This window comes from Mesocricetus auratus, unplaced genomic scaffold (assembly GCF_017639785.1).
Source record: "Mesocricetus auratus isolate SY011 unplaced genomic scaffold, BCM_Maur_2.0 Super-Scaffold_100707, whole genome shotgun sequence".
Classification (NCBI taxonomy): Eukaryota; Metazoa; Chordata; class Mammalia; order Rodentia; family Cricetidae; genus Mesocricetus; species Mesocricetus auratus.
Window position 1 is genome coordinate 2,640,911 of NW_024429269.1, and position 22,549 is coordinate 2,663,459.

The following is a 22,549-nucleotide window of genomic DNA, read 5'->3' on the forward strand; positions in this document are numbered from 1 at the left end:
GGAGACTGCCATAGTCTCCTCCAAGTTCAGTTGGCCAGTCACCTGGCCAAGGGACCACCCCTCAGGAGGTTGAATCAACCTTAAACCATGCTGAAGAGAAAAGATGAATAATTATCCCTTTAATGAGATAATGTGTGCTCCTCCTCCCTGCCCCCCGCCTTCTCAACCCAGAATTCCTGCCCTCTGTGCAGTAGTTCCAGGGCTGCCATGGGGTTCTGTTGGGTCTGCCTCAGAAACAGTAACTTCTTCTCTTTCTGTCTTCCTGTCTATATTTTTCTTTTGGATGCTAACCAGAGCCTAAACAAGCTTTCTCTAACACTCCAGACCTTGATCTTTCTCCAGTGTCCCCCTCCGTGCCATGTGACTGCTTGTCCATCAAGTGGCTGACTTTCATGCTGGCTTAATGCGAACAGGCAAACAGCGAGGGTGTTTCCTCCTCTTCCCTGGCCTCCTCCTCCAGGCAGCTGTGAGACAGACCGTGTGTTATGAACAAGACAAGGGCAACTTTTATTTTTTTTATTTTTTTTCGAGACAGGGTTTCTCTGTATTGTTTTGGAGGCTGTCCTGGAACTCGCTCTGTAGACCAGGCTGGCCTCGAACTCACAGAGATCCACCTGCCTCTGCCTCCCAAGTGCTGGGATTAAAGGCGTGCGCCACCAACGCCCGGCCGACAAGGGCAACTTTTAACCAGTCAGTGTGGTAAGGAGTCTGTTCAGAATATTACCAGCTCAGCGGTGGGAAGAACCAGTAGGAGCTGGGGGTGTGTGTGAATGGGGGGTAAGAAAGGAGACAGTGCACTGTGGGAAAATAAATGGTGTATATGGCCTTATGACAGCTAGCTAAAAGTTCTGTGCTGTTTGGGGCCTGGAGGGTGGTCCAGTGAATCACAAGCCAGAGTTCAATTCCCAGACTTACAGTAGCAGGAGAGAACCGACTCCACAGAGTTGTGCTCTGATCTCCATGTGCGTACTGTGGCAGGCACATGGCTGCAGGGATTCTTTTAAACTCTGGTTAAATTACTCCCAAGCTTTCTCCTGAGTCTTTTCTTCAATTCCTTTATTTATTTATTTATTTATTTATTTATTTATTTATTTATTTATTGTTTTTCAAGACAGGGTTTCTCCGTGTAACAGCCCTGACTATCCTGGACTTCACTCTGTAGACCAGGCTGGCCTTGAACTCACAGAGATCTGCCTGCCTCTGCCTTCCAAGTGCTGGGACTAAAGGTGTGTGCCACCACTGCCCAGCTTCAACTCCTTTATTAACAAGAGTAAGAATCTCTGGGCAGTGGGAAAAAAGAATCTCATAAAGGGACACTGATTTCTATGGCAATGTGTGGTAACTCCACCAGACTCCCCCAAGTTATCAGTAAAGCTGGCACTGACACAAGGCTGCTGTCACTTCTGTGGCTTGACTGTCTCCTCCTCATGATAACAGCTCAGCCTTTTCTAATTACGACAAAATGACAAGTTGGTAAGGAAACATCCCTATACTGTTGTCACACCCTGGGGGCAGCACAAGAGACTGATCTAGGCTGGCTCTAAAAACAAATGACTTAAGCAACTCAAGTTACTCATACAGGAAGGAGCATGGTATGGTGTTAGTGTGGCGTCCAAAAGTGGTGACGGGAACACCAGCTATAACACAACACAGCTTCTGGGCTCTTCCATCTGTCAATCACAGGGTTTTAGCTGAATCACAAGGAGAATGGGCTCCCTCCTCTAGGCCCTGCAAGGTCCAGAGCAGTCACTGGCAGACTCATGTAAACTCACTCTTTGCCTGTCTTGCTAGTGCAGGCTGTGACTGGCACAAGGCAGTCTGAAGAGAAAGTCATTTTCAACAGCCCTGGTGACAATGTCCCTTGCAGCTGGAGGCCAATTCTCTCTGAACAGTTAGTTCTGTGTGTAAATCAGTTCTCTCTGTCTACCATGTGGATTGTGGGAATTAAATGTAGGTCACCAGGCTTGTGGGACAAGAGCTTTTAGCTGCTGAGACATCTTGCCAGCAGGTGAAAAGGTTTTGAGGTAATAAAATACTGGACCCAGAAGAGAACAGAGATACCATCTAATTCCAGTCCAGTCCTTTATCTTACAAACTCAGAAATGCGAGTCCCTCCCAGGCTAAGAGGCTTGCCCAAGGACACATTTGGTTAGTGGCAGACTCTGGGAGGAACTTCTTATCTTCTGCTTCCCTGCTGCAGAGAATTTTCCACTGCCCCATGCCAGACACACACACACACACACACACACACACACACACACACACACACACACACACGTCACTTCTGTACTCTAACTCCTATACCTTAACCACTTCTTTAAATGGTAATGTTAGTGAATTCCATGAGTCAGTGCTTATTTTTCATATTCTGCCAATTAATTGTGGTTTGGGGATAATCCATTCCAAGTCCCTTGGTTATAAAGTATGGCATCAGCTAATTCCTTTTCAAGGTAATTCATTCCAAACCTTGGATCAATTACACCTATTATAGCTGAGGGTTAACTCAGTCTTCAAGTTAAAAATCAATAGTGCTATTTGTTTTCCTCATGGCGTGATTACTGGGAGGAACTGTTTCCTCTTTAAAGTCAGAATCTTAATCTGTAGCCCCAGCTGGTCTGGAGCTGGCCTCGAACTCACAACCATCTGACTGGCTTTGTCTCTTGAATGCTGGGATTAAGGGTCTGCACCATCATACCTGGCTCTGGGTATAACTTTACCACTGTGGGTGCAGGCTCTCCACAGGACATGGTGACATAGATATCCTGGGGGAAGGAAAAGGGTCGGGCTTGAAGGAGCTCCAACATCATTTGGTGGGTGATAGGCATGAGCGGTCTGGGGTCTGCTTTCCTCTATTGTAGCATCCAGAGGCCATAGGAAGAAGGACTCACTGTTACTTGGAAGCCCATGCTACACTGGGCCACCACCATCTGGAAAGTATGAAGTTTGTTTGGAAGCCAGAAGCACCTTCCATTGCATCTAAAGTGGGTTACTTCCATAGCCAACAGCACATCCAAAATAAGAAAACAATTGGCTATTGTATAAACAGGCATTTTCATAGCCAAGACTTCTGGCTATCAAATTAATCTCTGGTGGCCTCTGCCTCACAAACAACTCTCTCAAAGAGGCAAAGAAGTGGTGTACGCTGAAAAGAAGAGGTGGCCATACAGACCAATATGTGTAAATATATGTCTGTAAATATAGCCTGGATGTTGGAGGAGAGGGCCTTCATTTTTTGTGTTTGTCAGTCAGCCTGTTTAAGTATGTGTGCTAACCCGGTGGCCTGCATGCCTGTCTACTTGTGTGCCTGTGTGTGTACCCAGGTATCTGCCGGTGTCTGCCTGCCTTGTAGCTGGTGTGCCAGGAAATGCAGATTTTCTTACCTGCCAACAACTCCTTGAATTCTCTTTATTCTCTGGGTATCCATAACCCCTTCTGTTCCTGGGTCAGAAACTGAACCTTACGGTCACACTTTAAAGACCAGAGTCAAGCTGGGCATTGGTGGCACACGCCTTTAATCTCAGCACTCGTAAGGCAGAGGCAGGCAGATCTCTGTGAGTTCGAGGCCAGCCTGGTCTACCAAGCGAGTTCCAGGAGAGCCTCCAAAACAATACAGAGAAACCCTGTCTCGAAAAACAAAAAACAAACAAACAAGCAAACAAAGAAACAAGACACCCCAAGTCCAAGTTCTCATCACAAGATTTATTTGCCCCAGAGGGACAGAGGCCAGGGAGTAAATGGAAAAGATAGGAGATAGAGGAGGAAGGAGGAGGAAAGGAACAAGGGAGCGGAGAAGGGATCCTGGAGAGACTAAGAACTGCCTCTGAATAGAAAAGAAGACATATGTGACCCATAGGCAAATAACAGTTTATAAAGGTACCAGGTCAGGTGGAGTGGCATAGGGTGGGGCTGGTGAGATGGCTCAGTGGTTAAGATCACTGGCTGCTCTTCCAGAGGACCCAGGTTCAATTCCTACACCCATATGGCAGCTCACAACTGTCTGTAACTCCAGATCCAGGGGCCCTGAAACCCATGGCAAAACACCAATTGGCATTAAAAAACAAATGAAGATGTACAAAGGGAAACCCTGTTTTAGGATGAGTTGATTAATTTTAATTGGGAATATTAACTAGGGTAGCCAAAAGGGGCTTTTAACTGCTGGACTTCAACACTTTGATAGCTGAACCTTGGCAGTCAGCCCCAAGAGGAGGAAGTGGCCAAATAGGGGAATAGACCTTGGTAGCTAGAAGTGCAATCTAATGGATTTTAGCAAGGCAGAGGGAATGGGGGAGAATGGCAAGGCCTGTCAGATCTGGCTGGCTACAGACCCTTCACTCTCTGATCTAGCAGGACAACTATTAAGCATATGAGCTTGGAAGTACAGGAGAGAAAAAAACCACTTTCCTTTTATCCGTCTGTCCTGTTGTTTAGGTCTCCTATAACAAAAGACAGATTTGCAAGATGAAGACAAATAGAAGTGTACTAACATGTATGTCTCATGTATGTGTGGGAAGAAATACAGAAGTTAATGGACTGTCAAAGACGTAGTTTAGAACTCATGCTTAATGGAATCATCCACAAACAACAGTGCCTCTAGGGGCTGTGAAAAGTGGAAATGCAAGCATGTGGGAAACTAATTACCATACAGACGTCTTCGTGGCTTTGAATGCCCTAGTGTGGTGTCCAGGCCAATAGGGGTCTTAAGCCATCGCAGGTGATCAATTTAGTTTCTACTGGTAGAGAGGGAAGGAAGGATGACTTTACAAAGTTCTACCCCACTCTAGGGGAAAGGTAAAAACATGTCTCACGTGTGTTTCTCCTTAATTGCTTTCAGCTCAAAATAGTCCTTATGTCAAAGTCAGTTATTTAGGGGATATATATATCCTGTTGTTTCTTGAAAGCCTTTCAGGGTACTCTCAGTTCTAGATTACAGAAGACTCGGGACATAAGGCTTAGGAAATGAAACATTGAATGTTCTTGTTTGGGACCTGCTTCCTCCCTGTTTGTGGCTTTCACACCTATAAAACAAGAAAGCTGATTAAGGCAAACTCTAATGTCCTTTCCACCTCTGACATCCCATGCTCTGAAAGCTTTGTTGAGCTTTGCGGTTCCCCAAATGGCTGTGTGGAAGCAGCTGCAGCAACGTCTAGGAGTTTCTCAGAGATGCAGAATGCTGAGCCTTGCCCCAGTTCTACTGATGGAACCGTAAGGTGATCAATCCTCTTCTACTTAAGACCTGGCTTTAAAATTGAGTCTAGACTGTGTAGTCGTTTCTCTGACAGTTCCGTTCTGTTTCTCTCATTAACCAGTAGATGTCAACAGAGAGCTGACAGCAGACTTGTGGAGGTAAACTTCTTGAAGTACAGTTTGATTTGCTCCCTGCCTTCCAGAGAACTCTCTTTTGCTCTGTCCCGATACCCTATGAAACTATAGAGAAATGTGTCCCATCATGGATTTTGAAGCTACTCACACTACAGACACGTAAGCGACTGCCAGTTTAGGAAAGAGCTGAACCCAAGGTTATCTGAGGAGACAATACACACGAAATGATGATTTTTCTTTTAAAACAAAAATTCTGGTGTATTCTCTTTGTTTTTGTATTTTAAGACAGGATCTCATCAAGTCAGGGCTGGCTGAAGATAGAGCTGAACCCTGAACTTCTGATCCTCACGACTCCTCCTCCAAGGGCCTGGTATTGCAGGTGTGTATAACCACACTCATCTGCTTCCATGCAGTGCTATGCTTGCTGGCGAGCACTCTAGCAACTGAGCTATAGCCTCAGCCCATCCATCATCCATCCATCACCCACCCACCCATCCATCCATCATCCATCCATCCATCACCCATCCATCCATCATCCATCCATCATCCACCCATCTATCCATCCATCCATCACCCATCCATCCATCCATCCATCCATCCATCCATCCATCCATCCATCCTTCACCCATCCATCCTTCCACACATTTGTTTATCTATTTGTTTGCAAGTTTAGATAAAACTATGTTGGATGTTTCCACTCTAATAAGGTCATCTAATGAAATACAACCTATTCCTTTCCTAGAATATTCATGAAGATATCTATGTCATACTTTGGTTTTTATTTTAAAATAAAATTTGTTTATTTTATGTGCATGGTGTTGGAGCCCCGGAGACCTTTAAGTTGTAGCAGAACTAAGTGGCAGTTTGAATTGAAACAATTGGAATTGAAAAGTTATTATGAACAAACTGGTCATGCATACATTGGTTCCTGGAACAGGCTAAACATAAGGTGTTCTATAAGAAATATTTCCTTCTGTACCCGGGCCCGGTATTTTCCATTGCCCCTGTCGTCATCCCCCGCCCTGCCTAAACTGCTTTATAAAAATGAGACCTTGCTAGCTAATAAACGAAGCCTTGACGCAACTCAGACTGACTCTTTCTTTACGCCCTTGGCTTCCACTTCTCTCTCCCCCCGTTTGACTCCTACAGGTGACACCCGCTATAGACCCAGTAAATAACCTGGCCTGCTGGACGGGTCAGCATGGGAATCTGGACTGCATTTATGTGCATTGTGTGTGTGCCTGGTACTCATGACCAGAAGACGGCCCCAGATTCCCTGGACCTGGAGTTACAGATGGCTGTGAGCTACCATGCGGGTTCAGGGAACGAACCCCGGTCCTCTACGGGAGCAGCCAGTGCCCTTAACTGCTGGACCATTCCTCCAGCCCCTCTATTACACTTTATTATACACCAACTCCCCACAACTTTAAAAAACAATGACCACGTCCTCCAAAAGCCAGAATATTCTGTGCTATCCAAACTGTATTATTTACATAACACTTCAGAGTTTGCAAACCATTTTCAAATGAACTTTTTTTAACCCTCATAACTAAAGGTGCATAGGATAGTGTTCACTTATAACAATGGCCCTGAAGCCATTGTTCATCCACAAATTTGTGGAAGCAAGATCAGCAGCTAGATCCTTCAATCCCATATTCTTGTCAAATAAAATTTTATAGGAGACATTGATTTGGCCTAAGCTCAACAGCCAAACCAATATGGAATTTAATCACAGTAGCTGGCCTTTATTTAGTTCATTGCAGGAGGCTCTGTAACCAATTATCCAATTAAGCTGCAACCAATTAAATTGTCTCTCACAGTTCCATTTTCTATAAATGTCAGATTATGTTGTTGGTTGGAGTTCTCAGAATCTGCCCTGGTTTTGGAAGGAGTTTGATTCTTGAACCATTTTTGGCTTTTGCTTTTTCTTTTGCTTACTTTTGTTTGGTTTTCATTGCTCAAACTAATTTTGCTAAATGTAATTGGTCACAGGAATTTTCCTTTCAACATTCCATAATCTTTTTATTGTACCAGCAACCTCCACTAATTATAATAAAATTTCTGCTCTATAATTATGCCAAGGTGTAGTCACCCACTATTGAGAAGTTTCATGTGGGAACTGAACATCTTTATTTTTGTCTTAAAAATCATCATCATCATCATCATTATTTGTGTGTGCGCGCGCGTGTGTGTGTGTGTGTGTGTGTGTGTGTGTGTGTGTGTGTGTAGACATGTGCATGCCATAGTGTGCATTTGGAAATCAGAAGACAACTAGGAAGAGTCTGTTCTCTCCTTTCCACTATAGGAGCTGTGTAGTTGAACTCAAGTCAGGTTTGGGAGGCAAGTGCTTTTACTGGCTGAGCTGTATCACCAGCCCTCCATCTTTATCTGTTGCTATTTTCCTCGGCAGTGCTGGTCCTCCCCAGTTACAAAGAAGGTAGGTACCACCATTTCCAAAGATGATGGATACCATTGTGTCTGTGATTGGGAACTGCTTCTGGGTTTTGAAGGTGCTGTTCTAGTAAAAAATGGTGACATTTACTTGGAAAGCAAACCACATCCCTAGTTCCCACATTCCACCATACTGCTCTTTTTCTTTCTGGGGCAATGAGAATCCTTTGTTCCCTCCATCTCCCTCCTTTTCTCAGATATTAAATCTGAGTCTCAGACAATGTGAGCTGCTGTAACAAATCACCACAAACTAGTAGCTTATAAAGGATGGGAATTTATCTCTCGTGGTTCTGGAGGCTAGGAAGCACAACACCCAGGAATGGACAGATTTGGTGTTTATGTTTGGTAAAGTCCCACTTCTGGCTCAGAGAGTCATTCTTTTATTTCAGATATGACTTTAAAAGAGTGGACCTCTTAAAGGAGGCGTTAAATCGGGTGCCAATCCCTGACCTCACCACTGCCAAGGACTCCAATTTCTTTTTTTTTTCTCAATATATGTTTGTATTTAAATTAGAAACATGAATGCTTCACATGTCAATCCCAGCTCCCTCTCCCACCCCTCCTCCCTTGTCCCTCCACCCTCCCCCCCAGCTCCCCACCCAATCCCCACATCATTCCCCATGGTGGATGAGGCCCTACTTGGGGGAATCTCCAAAGTATGTCATTTCATCCAGGGCAGGACCTAGGCCCTTCCCCATGAGAGAACATCCCTCTATTTGGAATGGGCTCCCAAAGATCATTCATACACCATGGTAAACACTGATCTACTACCCGACGCCCCAGCGATTTCTGTGGCCTCCTCACTGGCACTACATTCATGGAGTCTGGATCAGTTCCCTGTTGGCCTGTCAGGATCAGTCTGGGATTCAAGAGCTCCCCCCTTATCCAGTCAGCTGTCTTTGTGGGTTTCACCATCATGGTCTTGACCCCTTTGCTCATCACTCCTCCATCTCTGTCACTGGGTTCCAGGAGTTCAGTTCAGTGTTTAGCTGTGGGTATCTGTCTCTGCTTCCATCAGAAGGACTCCAATTTCTATCATTCCCTTGGGTGTTAGGATTTTAATGTATGCATTCAGAGGGCTCATAGACATCTAGACTATTGTTCCAGCACTTACCAGGCCTTGTATTTAGAACTGATGATACAGTGGGTGACTACTGCCCTGTTCCTGCCCTCATGGAATTAACTGTCTGTTGCAGTTGGACACTGAGCAAATAGGAGTGGCAATATGGAGGAAAAGGATGGGGTCACATGACAGCTAATAGCAAAGGGACCCAGCATGAGAATTAGACCGGGGCCTGGTCCCTGAGCTTCAGAGGGCCGGAAATGCTTGTCTCATTCACTGCTGAGCCCTCAGTAACTGTTTCTTTGTTTTTCTAAACATCCAGTTAAGAGTTTACTGAAATGGGGAGACGTTGAAGTTTGGCGTTTACATCTTAGTTATACTCACATGCAATGAAGGTGCCTTCTTCATTCTAGCAATTTCCCATTGATTGTTCTGTTCAGTACATTGGTCTCTGTTCAGGGGGTGGGGTAGTTGGGTGTTCTATATGCACACACAGTGGGCAGCTTCAGGACAGCAGAAGATGTCAATCACTGCCTTTTCCCTCTGAGACAGAGTCTGGTGCTCGGTTGGCAGCCAGTGCATTCCAGCAAGCCCCTATCTCTTCCCCCTACAGTGCTGGAGTGGCAAGCACAGGCCACACCCAGATGTTTACATGGGTGCTGGAGATTTGAACTCACGTCTTTGTGCTTTTGCAGCATATGCTTTTACCTACCGAGCCATTTGCAGAGGTCCTTATTTGGGAGTTCTGTAAATGTGAGTCCCTCATCTATGCATGCTAAAGTCTGTTTCCTTTCCAGTCCTAGTAACTTTCTTCTCCTTGCCGTGCATGCTGGGGTCTCTGGACATGGAGGAAAACCAGCAAGACGTCCCGATGCTTCTCTTTGTTTATTGCCATGTTCACATTTGAAATGCTTGCATTCACGTCTGTTTATTCCATGTTGTTGACAGTTCTTAAAGGGAAGTCCCCACTTCTCCTTAGCCCATTAAAAGTTTTGATTGCACATAAATACTGAATTTTCTGTGTTTATTGAGATAGTTGTATATTTTTCTTCTTGACTTTGTTAATGTGAAGAACTACAATTATGGATTTTTATTGTATCAAACCAAGTTTGCATTTCTAGGAAACTGAAACTCAGTCTGACGTATAATTCTTGGTGCTTGGTGGGTTCTGCCTGCTAAAATGTTGTTTGTGGCTTCTGTATGTGTGTTGGTGGGTGAGACTGAATCTTTCTGCTTTCCTATGCTTTTGTCTCATTTCGTCACAAAAGTGATTCAAGTTTCACAAAATGACCCGGGCGGGTGTTTTCCCCACTGCCATGCTCTGTGAAGCTGCCTGGGCACACTGTTCTGCAAAGGGCTGGAGTCAGTCATCGAGTGCTGCTTCCTCTATGGGAAGCATCTCAACAGTAGGTTCCGTTCTCATGGAACTTACCGCACTATTCAGGTCTTTCTCTTGATTCTGTTTCCACATATGTCTGGCTTTTTTTTTTTTTTTTTTTTTTTTTTTTTTTTTTGGTTTTTTTCGAGACAGGGTTTCTCTGTGGCTTTGGAGGCTGTCCTGGAACTCGCTTGGTAGTCCAGGTTGGTTTCGAACTCACAGAGATCCGCCTGCCTCTGCCTCCCGAGTGCTGGGATTAAAGGCGTGCGCCACCAACGCCCGGCCTCGCTTTGTTTTTCAAGACAGGGTTTCTCTGTGTAGCTTTGTAGACCAGGCTGGCCTTGAACTCACAGAGTTCCACCTGCCTCTGCCTCCGAGTGCTGGGATTAAAAGTGTGCACCACCATTGCCTGGCTTCCTTATATGTCTTAAACTGTAGTCTCGCCTAATTTCCCAAGATTGCATTGGCATAAACATGCTTATGATAGTCTTTTTGCACGTTCTCCTATGTGGCTACATCTCTTCTTTGTCCTCATTCGCATTCTAAATACTCTTATTTGCTTTAAAAAATATTCCTTTGGATTAGCCATTATTATTACTACTTTGTGGTATGAAGGGCTGAACTCAGGTCTTGCATGTGCTACAGAAACCCTTTGTCACTGAGGTACACTGGTCCTTTGAGATATTTATTTTGAAAAGGCCTTGCTAACTTATTCAGGTTAACCTTGAACTCACTGTGTAACTCAGGCAGGCCTTGAGCTTTTGATCCTCCTGCCTCGGCCCCCTGAGCAGCTGAGATTACAGATGAGTGTCACCACACCCGATTTATTTGTCATTTTAAAGCTCCACTACCAAAAGCAGCTTAGAAAGGAAAGGGTTTATGTGGCTCACACTTCCACATCACAGCCCATTCATTATTGAAGGAGTCAGGGTACGAACCTGGAGGTAGGCACTGGACCAGAAGCCATGGAGGAATACTTAAAAGTATTTAATTGTGTTTTTATACAATGAGCTGCTGTGTTTCGCAATCAAGCATCTTTATATCACTGTGTGTTTGCTGTCAACGGATAATATTCTCCCTGGGTGGTAAGGGTTATACTGAAAGGCAGTGACAAGAACAGTTTCTTCAATCCCAGGGACCAATTTTGTACACATGCGCACTTTTCTCTCTTGCCTTTTGGCAAAGAATGCCAGGCAGGTCCTGTTAACGCCTGTTAACCATGGTCAATGGGCCTCACGCGTAGTAGATACTCTATCAGCACATGGTAAGTGAACATATAAACGAAGAACTGAGTCCGTGCCGCTTCCCTATGGACAGGGCATGAGTTCCCGCAAGGAGAGAATGTTCTCATAGTGCCCATGAAAGTGACTCTGCCTTGGTCCCCTGCAGAAGCATGAGGTCTGTCCTCAGGACCACAACCATGTCTCCAGGAATGGAGCCGGGGTGGATGACGGGGAAAAGGTACTGCCTCTGTTCACAGAGACCACAGCTTGGGGGATAAGAAATTGCCCCTGGTGAGGACTATACAGGACCGGAGGGGCAAGCGAGCTGGGGTAGCAGCCACTGAAATGTTACCAGCTCTTTGAGGCCACAACATTAACAGCTGCTGTACAGCCTACTTGGATATCTGTCTGGTTTAAACTTGTTTGTATTTGTACTGAAAAGGTTTCCTTGCTGCTCACCCATGGGTTAATTCTTCAACTGCTAAAGGAGAACTCATGGAGAGCCTTGGGACTGACCTAGGAAGGGAGTCTAGAGGGGAGGGGCTGGAAGGAAGGGACCATGAGGGAAGGCTACGTGAAGCTTCTGCCTGTTCAGTTACCCTTCCTACAAGATCTTTCCAGAGTTCATCTTACAAAAAGGTGCCGTGTTTGAACAAAGATGTTCCCTTATGTCCTGGACTAGTAAATAGCCACAGGGAAGACTTCTACTCCTGGCCTTGGGGAATACTTACCGGAATTACCCACCTTCTGACATAATTGGAAAATTGCAAATTGCACAACTTTCTTGAAACCTACCATTTAAGACATTGAACAACATGTAACAAGAAGACTGTGATCCCCCAGATGAGGGGAGCAAATGGGCAGCTCGACCTTGGCCTAGATTCTTTCTCTGCAGCATCAGGAGTAAGCTGAGTCTAACAGCTGTGTGGAGGTGAGGAATGGTGCCTGGAGCTCAGAGGCCGAGGTTTGCAGAATTTCTCAGTACTTGAGAGAAGGGAACAGCACAGAGAAGGTTCTAGGAAGGTGCATGGGCATTCCTGTGAGGCCTTGACAGCCAACATTCATTAGCACAAGTGTGAAGTCATGTGACTGGTACAACTTCTAAAGAAAGACCTGCGATGAGAGCCCACGCTACTGGCTACACTTGCACTTGTTCAAGGTCTCCCCAGGAGATTAAGAGTTCTTCTAGAAAGTTCCTTTACCTATTGTGCTTGGTGGAGTGGGGTGACTAACAAGGTGCTGACAGGCAAAACCCACTTTGACTCCACACAGTCATAGGTGAAGGAGGAGAGGAATGTAAAGCTGGGATGTGGCATGTTCTACAGAAGGTTTCAGGTAGAGAGCTAGGTTACAAAGAGAACAAATTGATTCACACTCTGGACCTATTATGGAATGTTAGCATGACTTCTATTCTTTTGTCATCAAAGTCATTGAAGAAACTTGGGATGGGGCTCCAAAAATTTGTCCAAAAGTACATGCGTGTTTGTCTGCTGAACGTGGCTAAGTTTGACTTCTGGGCAGTAGAGAGATCAACAAAGAAGTGGTGGGTGCTGCCTTCCTCCAGGGCCCTGTTCACACAGCCAGAAGCACCACGGCATGTTTGGGGGCAGGCTAGCATCCAGGCCTCTGGAAAGAGGAGGAAAGGGTAGTCCCTTGATGGACTTCCAGAAACATCTGTTGTGTTTTAGCACACTGCAGTGGCCCACAGAAAACTCAGGGTGTGAGGACTTCCCTGAGCTGCCACCATGAGCATCTGTGTGGGAACTGTGGGATATTACTTTAACTAGGCAAAGATGTGTTACATTTGTTTATGATACATAATATTACTTTAACTGTGCAAAGGTGTGTTACATTTGGTTAATTATGTAAAGATGTGTTGCTGTTTCGCCATGCCTGTCTAAGGCACATGATTCATCTAATAAAAAGCTGAATGGCCAATAGCTAGGCAGGAGAGGGTTAGGCGGGGCTGGCAGGAAGAGAAGAAATAGGAGGAGAAATATAGGTGAGAGAGAGAAAGGAAGAGAAAGGGGGAGAGGAATAAGAATAAAAGGAAGAAGGAGGGGGAGAGGGAGAAGGAGGAGAAGAGAAGAATGAGGGAGAAAGAGAGGAAGACATCCAGGCAGCAGCCACCAGCCAGCAGGACATACAGAAAGAAAGGTAAAAAGCCCTCAGAAAAAATGTAGATGAAGAGAGACAGGTTAATCTAAAGAAGAAGAAGAAAAAAAAACTAGCCAGAAACGAGCATAAGTTAAGGTTAAGTATTCATAACTAATAAGCCTCTGTGTCATGATTTGGGAGCTGGTTGGTGACCTCAAAGACAAAGACTGCTATAGGACTGTGTGGCTCAGACCTTTCCTCACAGACTGCTGTGGTTCTGTGTCTAGAACACTCCTGCCTATCTTCAGATGTTAGAGCCCAGGAAGCACGCACTCAGTACCTAACTGGGCTGCCTTAGCATCCTCGGTATCCCAAGGGAGGCGTGTTCCTAGGAGGAATTCTAGAGGTGGGAAGAAAAACACAAGTGTCCTTTTGTTGTGGTCTGAATGAAAATGGTCTCCTTAGGCTCATAGGGAGTGGCACTACTTGAAAAGATTAGGATATATCACATTGCTGGAGTAGGTGTGGGCTTGTTGGAGGAAGTATGTCACAGGGGTGGGGGGCTAGGGGAAGTTGAGGGGGTGGGGGGTGGGGGAGGTTGAGGGGATGGGGGTGGGGGAGGTGAGTGGGCTTTGTCGTTTCAGAAGCCCAAGCCAGACCCAGTGTCCATCTCTTCCTGCTGCCTGCCAAACCAGATTTAGAACTCTCAGCTCCTTCTCCAGCACCATGTCTGCCTGAATGCTGCCACGCTTCCTACCATGAGATAAAGGACTAAACCTCTGAACTGTAAGCCAGCCCTAATTAAATGTTTTCCTTTATAAGAGTTGCTGTGGAGCAGGGCATTGGTAGCGTGTGCCTTTAATCCCAGAAGAGGCAGGTGGATCTCTGTGAGTTTAAAGCCGGCTTGGTCTACAGGGCGAGTTCCAGGACAGCCTCCAAAGCTACACAGAGAACCCTCCCCCCCAAAAAAAGAATTGCTGTGGTCATGGTGGTACTTTGCAGCAATACAACAGTGACTATGACACCTTTCCTTTGTCAGCTACAAACATGAACACTTCCTTTTGGCAGAGACCAAGTGAAGTTCAAAACCATCCTGTCATGAATGGGTCCTGAGGGTTGTTCTGCTGCTTGGAACCTGTTTCCTTTGGTGACCACCAAATGAGGATAAAACAGCATGGTTCTGCTGAGATTTGAGTGTGTCCCACACACATGCATAGATTGGAACCTTGACTCCTCAGTGTGGCAGTTTGAGGAGGTGTCTGGGTAACAGGTATGGAGTCCTCATGAATGGGCAGGTAAGTGCCTTTCTCCCCAGAGTCCCCTTTTCACAGGCCTAGTTTAGTGATGGTGGTTCAGGTTTGTTCCAAAGCAAGCCTGTCCCCATGCTTAGTCTCTGTGGCACAGACCTTTGTGCCCTCTTCCTTCTGCCTGCTGAAGGTTGAAGCAGCATGAATCCCTTGCCAGAAATGGAGGCCCACTTTTGGACTTTCAGTACATAGGTCTCTTTTCTTTATAAATCTACCTTGTCTCAGATACTCTGTTACAGCAACAGGAAACAGATTAGGTATTCTCTCAGTCTAGACATGTGTGTTGAATGTCTTCTAGAAGCATGGAGGAGTCTTTTAATGTACAGCACATGCTGGAAAATAATCAGATTGCCTTCTCCACACTACCTGGCTCCTCATGAAAAAGAGTATGATGGACCACTGTGGTGGCTATTCCGGGTTGCCTACTTGACTATATCTGGAATGGACTGTAGTTCTGAAATGGAGGGCTCACCTGTGATAGGATCTTGAGGCAGGAAGACAGCCTGTCTTTGGTCCAGACCTTGAGGCAGGAAGGCACACCTTTAATCTGGGCCACACCTTCTGTTGGAATGCTACATATGGACGACGGAAGGAGGAAGGGTGCCCTTCGCCTGCTTGCCCTCACCTCTGTCAGCACATTCATTTCCTTCTTTGGAACCCCAGCGGGACCAGCTGAGGCACCCAGCTTTGTGGGGCTGAGCAGCCAGATTCCTGAACTTTCCATTCATAACTAGCCATTGTTGGACTGCAGCCTTTAAATCATATATATATGAGAGAGAGAGAGAGAGAGATTCCGTAATTTCTGTGACCCTAGAGAACCCTGACAAATACAACCACTTGCTAGTGACATCTTTTTCAAATGTTTGCTTTATTGAAATTTTTTCTTACAAAAGGTCTGAAGTATTTTAGGCCTAGTTTCCATTAGTCCCTGAAATACAGTCCACGGTCATTCCCATGTCCTCATAGGTAGGTCTGTAAACTAGTCGACTTTTATTTTTATGGTTAAATACTTTTCAACATCGTTTTTATAGATATAAAACCAAACTTGTGTTTCCCCCATGTAAAGACTAAGTGAAAAAGTTACCTGAGTCTTCATCATTGGGGTAACAGGGTTCATTCCCAGAATTAACAGAGTGATGTTTACACATTCGTAAAATATCTTTGTTTGTTTTTTAAAAATAACAACCTTTAGCATATCTTTTAAAACATAACCACTGTGATGTGCTGAGCTGTGTAATAAAGGGTGCTATGCTTATACAGGTATACATACATTGGCTCTGGAAGAAGATGCATGAGTACATGCATGTTATGTAAACATAACAGTTGGTCAGATCATGAAAACAGTAGTAAATAACGCATATCAAAAGCAAGAATGATCAAGATCACACATTGGCATAGTAGCCAGCCAGGATCTTTGGGGGGAACTATACTTGGAGGTACCTAGGTCTTCCTCACCCCAAGCAAGACGATGCTCACCTTGTAAGATATGTGATTGTGTCTGTGACTCTACTATAGCCAGACAGGTCTGCCCTCAATTGCTATACCATAGCTCTCCCAATTCTAGAGCACATGTACCATCTAGTTCAACCTCCTCCTGTTAACAACAGAACATGTTCTCTTTGTAGCCAGGAGTGGAGTGCGTCTCACAGGTTTGAAGAGGCCCAAGGCAACTCATTTACCAGGGAAGGTAATAGGGAATTCACACTTCTACCCTTGGGAAACTTACCAGGTCTGTTTTCCTCTGAACACATGATTATATTTAAAGAGGTCTGAAAGGTGCATCACCAACTGCTCTAAGACACAGTCTCTAATGACTGATGGCCTCAGGTTAATGTGGACAGCTCCCATGTCACCTCTAAACAAGCTTTCCTGTGTGGCTGTTTGACTTAGAAACCCATCCTGAGCCGAGCGTTGGTGGCACATGCCTTTAATTCCAGAGGCAGGTGGATCTCTGTGAGTTTGAGGCCAGCCTGGTCTACAGATTGAGTTCCAGGAAAGCCTCCAAAACAATACAGAGAAACCCTGTCTTGAAAAACCAAAAAAAAAAATCCATCCTGTCTGATCTTATATGTACTAGTTATATTCAAGGTTCATGGAGGAACCTGGTCTCAGTCTTGGTCATTCTTTGTCTTCTAGCTTGGGAGTCAGATGAATGGTCCAGGTGAGCACTACCCGGAGGCAGGGTCCTGCCCTGATTGACACACCTGGTATTAACACAGCAAAGTGGTCAAGAGGTTTCAGCACCCAAGATACATTGTAGCACAAAGTAGTTATCCCCCTCTCTTCCCGGCTCCTGCCGGGTTCCTTCTGGTAACTGGTATTTTCTTGTGTCTCCTATAGCTGGCTTCTCCTCTGCCCCTTCCTCAAACCAACAGTGTGAAGAGGGGAAACAGAATCATTAAGGGTTTCTACTTGCTGGTGAGGTGGATGGTGAAACTGGAATTTAGGACTTATCTGCAAAGTGAATGACCCATAACACCTCCCACCTCCATTGCTGCTCTTGCCTATGAGGTCATATCAGCGTCCAGCTGTAACCAAGAGACCGCCTGTAACATAGATCCCTAGGCCTTGTAGAGAGTCATCAGATAGCTAAGCATACTGGTGGTGACCAGGGCCCACACGTAGACACCCTGGTGGAAAGGAAAGAGAACGCAGGTCCCACTGAGCACTTTGGAGCAGTTGTCTGGAAGGAGAATGACAACAGAGTAGGACCAGTTGGCAGCAGGGTTGGGGGTGGTGCTGAACTGGGCATGAGCCATGGTTAGGTAGCTCTAAGCAATCCTCCAACCCCAGAGACAAGGGAATGTGGTCACGGCAGTGCCCTGGCCTTGGGCTGTGCCTGCTTTCAGAATGCAGTACAAGTCACTCCGGCGTCCTCGGCATGCCCACAGTTTGTCACTCCCCATTTGGCGAATTGGCAGTGGAAGATGGAGAGCTCGGTTCCCTTGCAATTCACGTCATCCATCCAAATCCGCCCTGTGCCTGTGAAGAGAGGCACACACACTTCTTAGCAGTGATTCGGGAAGCAGATAGAAGGAGAAAAGGGAATATGCCTGTAAATGACGTGACCATGGCCTGGCTGTCCCTGCAGCTACTTCTCAAATCTGGTGGAGGCCATTTTCCCCTCTCTGCTCTCCTGAGAATGCATCCTTATTACAGGCTTAGCTTCCTATAGGTAGAATCACAATAAGAGATGATATTGGCATTTGTATCTTCTATGAGTCAGGCCTCTAACAGATACGAGCCTCCATAGTCCTCACCATAATACTTTGGGGTAGATACACATTCTGTAAGTGAACTTAGGCTCAGAAAGCAATTGATATCAGATTACACAGCTTATAACTGGCAAAGTCTAATTTCCAACCAAAATCTTGCTACCCACTCAGCTATCCCAGGCTCACACTTAATGACTGACTTGTCCTGACACCGAGCTACACTATCTTGTTGCAAGGCCTAATCAGAAGGGTAATGTCAGGCAGCTCCTGTATTATCCAGTGTCCCAGAGTTTGTTAGCACCAACATTGCTACATGGTTCCATTCTGTGAGCCCAAAAACAGTTCCAGAAAGATGAAGAATTCCCAAATCTAACATTGTAGTCAGATATCCTTAGCCCTCAAATATGGAGTCCCTAAGACTGGCAGCTAGTCTTGTCCAGTCAGCTGTAATGGGTCAGTGTGCTGGTCTGAAGGTGGCCACATATGGAGAGCCTGGTGCTTTAACGGGCTGTCACAGAAGAGCATCAGGCCACCGAACGGTGTGAACTTATCACTGATATCATTCTATGAATATCAGGAGTTACAGCAGCTGGGATAACCTTCCAGAGTCAATAGAGGACTTGCCTAGAAGTCTGTGGAGGAGAAGGAAGCAGGGTGTGCCAACTACCCTGCACTCCTACTGATAAGCTGGGCAGCGGGGGCCTGGGGGTGCCGGTAGGCTCTTTATGCTGATGGATATGCCTGGCTCTGGCTGCTGGCAGCCTTCTAGAAGGATGACTAAGTTCATGACCTCATGGAAGCAGTAGCTTTGCTACTCAAAGTGAGGCCCTGGACTGTGAGTGTTTGCATCAACAGAACTTGTAAGATACGCAGAACCACAGGTCCCGCCCTGTCCTGCTAAGGCAGAGCCTGCACTTTCACAGAGGCTCAACTCTGTTACTGCAGAACTCTGGTGACAGAAGCAAAAACAAGGCCGTGCAGCATGCCTCAACCCGGGGCTCAGCACCAGGGCAGGGGTGCATTTCAGTTTCCATAGTGGGAGGAGTGCCCTAGGTCATGGGACTTTCCTATGAGCCCTGGTAAGTCCTGGGCAAACCTGGACTGCTGGTCACCCCAACACACTTACCTGTTAGGTGTATGATGTATGATGTGTAGTGTATTGAAGCTGAAGTGTCTGCCTCCCTCCCTCCCTCCCTCCCTCCCTTCCTCCCTCCCTCCTAGGATCATATTTAAAGCATCTGTTTCCTTTTCCTCTGGAAAAAAACTGTAGAACCTTTAAGAGGTAGGGCCTGTTTAGGAAGTAGGTCACTAAAGTTCAGGCTTTGAAAATTATGTACCCCAGCTGGCTCCAGCCTGATTTCCCTGTTTCTCAGTCACTAGAATGGAAGAGAGGCCAACTCTCACTATCATTAGCTGCAGCTGTTAACCATGCCTTCTGTATGGGGATGGGCTGCAACTCTCTGAAGCCAGGCCCTAAAACAAGTCTGTCCTTCCTTGAGTGGGTTATGTATGGTATTTTAGTCACAATAATTAAAAAATACAACAAAGGAACATAAAGCACAAGATTGAGGGGCTTAACCCAGGTTCCAGTGTCTCTGGCTGTGTCGATAAGATGCTTATGTATTGGGAAGGGCTTTGGTATCCATGAAAGCCGATAGGAGAGGTAACTCAGGGGTTGGACCCGAAACTGACCTCCACACTGTATCCGCCCCCACAGCCAGATTATCCTTCTCTTTTTAGAGGAATCATTGAGACTGTGAAAACCTTCAGCTCTGTCACCCATTCCAGATCGGCCTGTAGCATCCCTTTACAAAGAAGCTCAGGGGACCATGTAAGCCACAGTGCTATTGACTAAACCAACTATGTGGGTCAAGCTTCTTAGAAATGTTCCGTGGAGACTTTCAGTGTTCTCTATCACAGGGTGGCCATGCATTGAATCAAGGACAGAGGGAGGACAAGAGGCCTCCTTTTGCTGTCTGCTTGGACCCTGTCTTCACCAGAGCCTCTCTCTGGCTCTTACACAATTAAGCCCTTTAAGGCACAGCAATGATTCCCAGATTAAATGTCTCCTGGAAAACACATCACTTCACAAATTACCCAGGAAAAAGCGGCAGGGGCCCAAGAGCTCTGTGGGATTAGTCACACCCAAAGCAAATAAAGGGGACTGACAAATAAAGAACAGGCCCATGGCTGCCCATCCCAAACGCACTTGCAGGATGTGGACACAGGAAGCTCGGCTTGGGGCTCTGCCAGGACTGGTTAGTGTCCAGTCTCAGGAGGCCAGTACACTGGAGCAGCCCCCAAACTGCAGCTCCAACGAGCACATGGGGCACTGCTAAGGAAGCAGCAGACATCCGTGCCCCTCACCCCATGTCACAGAAGCCAGTGCCTTGAAGATTCCAGGTACTCATTGTCACCTGGCCTTAGAGCTGCCCTCTGGCTACACAAGGTGAGGTCCCAGGACTAGCCTGGGAACTTGTTAGGACTTCATCTTGCCCTGGGTGATCCAGGGATATATGTAGGTGTGAGGAGCCTTTCTCAGGCTGGGGTCAGCTCCATTCTGGTTGTTTCTCTTGAGGTTCACAATGAAGCTCCCCAGGGTCAAAGGGCTCAGCACAATGAATGCCTCCTGGTGAACAGGTGAGAAGCAACAGGTGCTCTTTTACCAGGGGGTGAGACTGAGACCACAGCCCGGGGTTGTCTCATAGAGCACGAGGTTGAAGATGACCATTCCCTCATCAAAAAAAAAAATAATCCGAGGGTCTGCTCTCCACTCAACTCTCTTCTGTGTTTTTAGAATACACCAGTGAACAGCACGGATGACAGAGACATGCAGAGTGTGCCACAGGAGCTAAAGTGTGTTCACCATGAGCTGAGGTATCAGAGGGCTTGGAAAGTTCCTTCCAGGAGACAGAACTGAGCTGACTTTTAGAGCTGATGGGGGAAGACAACATGTAGAGACAGGGTACCAGCAAACAGCCTCAGGCGGTCTCTGAGAAACACAGTAGACCCCTATGACAGAAGCACCCTGTGACAAGTGGGGAGTGATAAGAGGTGACTTAAGAAGGGTTTTGGTCAGGGCTTGATAATAGTGGGGCATACTTGAAATCCCTTCACCTGGGGGAGCTGAAGCAGAAGATTGCTTGTTAGAGAGTAGCCTGAGATGTATGGTGAGCCCCAGATGAGCCTGAATGTTAAGTGAGGCTCTGTCTCAAAGAACAGTGGGCTGGGGGAGGGTTAAAAAGAAGGACTTTGTTGCTGAACCAAGGGAAGCTAATTTGACCCCAAGAGCAATAAAGGCCCATAGAAGATTCAGGAATGTGTTAACACAAACACTCACTCATCTTAGGCAGGTTGCTGGCAGCTAGAAAAGGCAGGCCCAGGAACCAACCTATAGGTTGTGGTGAGACAGTCCAAATGACAGCAGCTCATAAAAGCTCAGAGCCGCTATCAGGCCCCATGAACCGACAGCCATCTTCACTCAATAGAATAGTGGACAGAGATGGGCAATGGTGCCTGCACCGCGCTGTCACAACCTCATCTAACATCGGCAGCCCGTCCTTAGAAGAGAAAGCATCGGTGCTCAGAGGGCATAGGAAATGTGCTCAGGGACATCAGTGCATTCAAGCCCAGGAGTCTATGCTAACCACTCCTCTGCTCCGATGGATACTGTCTGAGGCGGGGCAGTGAGGAGGAAGCAGAGGAGCAGATTCAAAAGGCCCTGGACCGGTGGACACTGGCAGAATCTGTGAGACTCGGGGATGGGACCGGTAAGGAGAGGGTGATATAGGGTGGAAGTTCCCAGGGTCTGGCTTACATAGGGTCTAACAGAAAACTGTAGGCATGCAGAGGTAAAGGGTTTGACAGGAAGGAAGTGTGGCCCATTTGACGGGTGTGTGAAGTGTCTGAGTGCAGCTGTCTAGGAAATAACTGGACACCGAGGGGTCTGAGGCTCAGGGGCACATTCCAGGACAGAGAGAACGATCTGGGTCATGACTGAAGCCCCACGTGTAGAAATGAGCTCCACGGACAGCCTGCAGAGTTCGAGAAGGGGTGAGAGAGGAGGGGGAGGAGGAAGAGGAAGAAGAGGAGGAGGAAGAAGAGGAGGAGAAAGAGGAGGAGGAGGAAAATCAAGAGGCCAGGATGTAGGAGTATTGAACTGGTGGTCACTTATCAGGTGATACCAAGGACCAATGTGTGACTGGACTGTGCACATGAGCCCCAGAGCAAGAATGAGAAGCTAGGCAGTTGTGAGGAGTGGGGACCTTCAGGGACAATCCATTTAGCAGAGGGCAAGCTACCCACCCCCTTTCCTCATGCTATACTATCAGTCCTTATAACTATTTCAGCTCAGAGGAACGGAAAGCTTAAGCCTTGGGCAAGATAGTGAGCTTGCCTGGTTCCTTACATAGTTCCATTCACAGGCCGCCAGACACACCCAGCAGCTGCTGTGATATGATCAGCTCAAATCCTAGTCCCCTGCACAATGGAATGCA

The 22,549-nt window shown here is 46.5% G+C and overlaps 1 protein-coding gene across 1 annotated transcript in view; it reads right to left on the reverse strand.

Moving 5' to 3' along the window:
• Positions 1–15,687: 15,687 nt before the first annotated feature.
• The window catches only part of Scara5 (scavenger receptor class A member 5), a 93,277-nt gene continuing 86,415 nt past the window's right edge, over positions 15,688–22,549 (reverse strand). Inside the window, exon 9 of the mRNA XM_013117248.3 lies at positions 15,688–17,820. Within this exon, the coding sequence (XP_012972702.1) occupies positions 17,684–17,820 (137 nt within the window). The 3' untranslated portion in view covers positions 15,688–17,683. The remainder of the gene's footprint in view (positions 17,821–22,549) is intronic.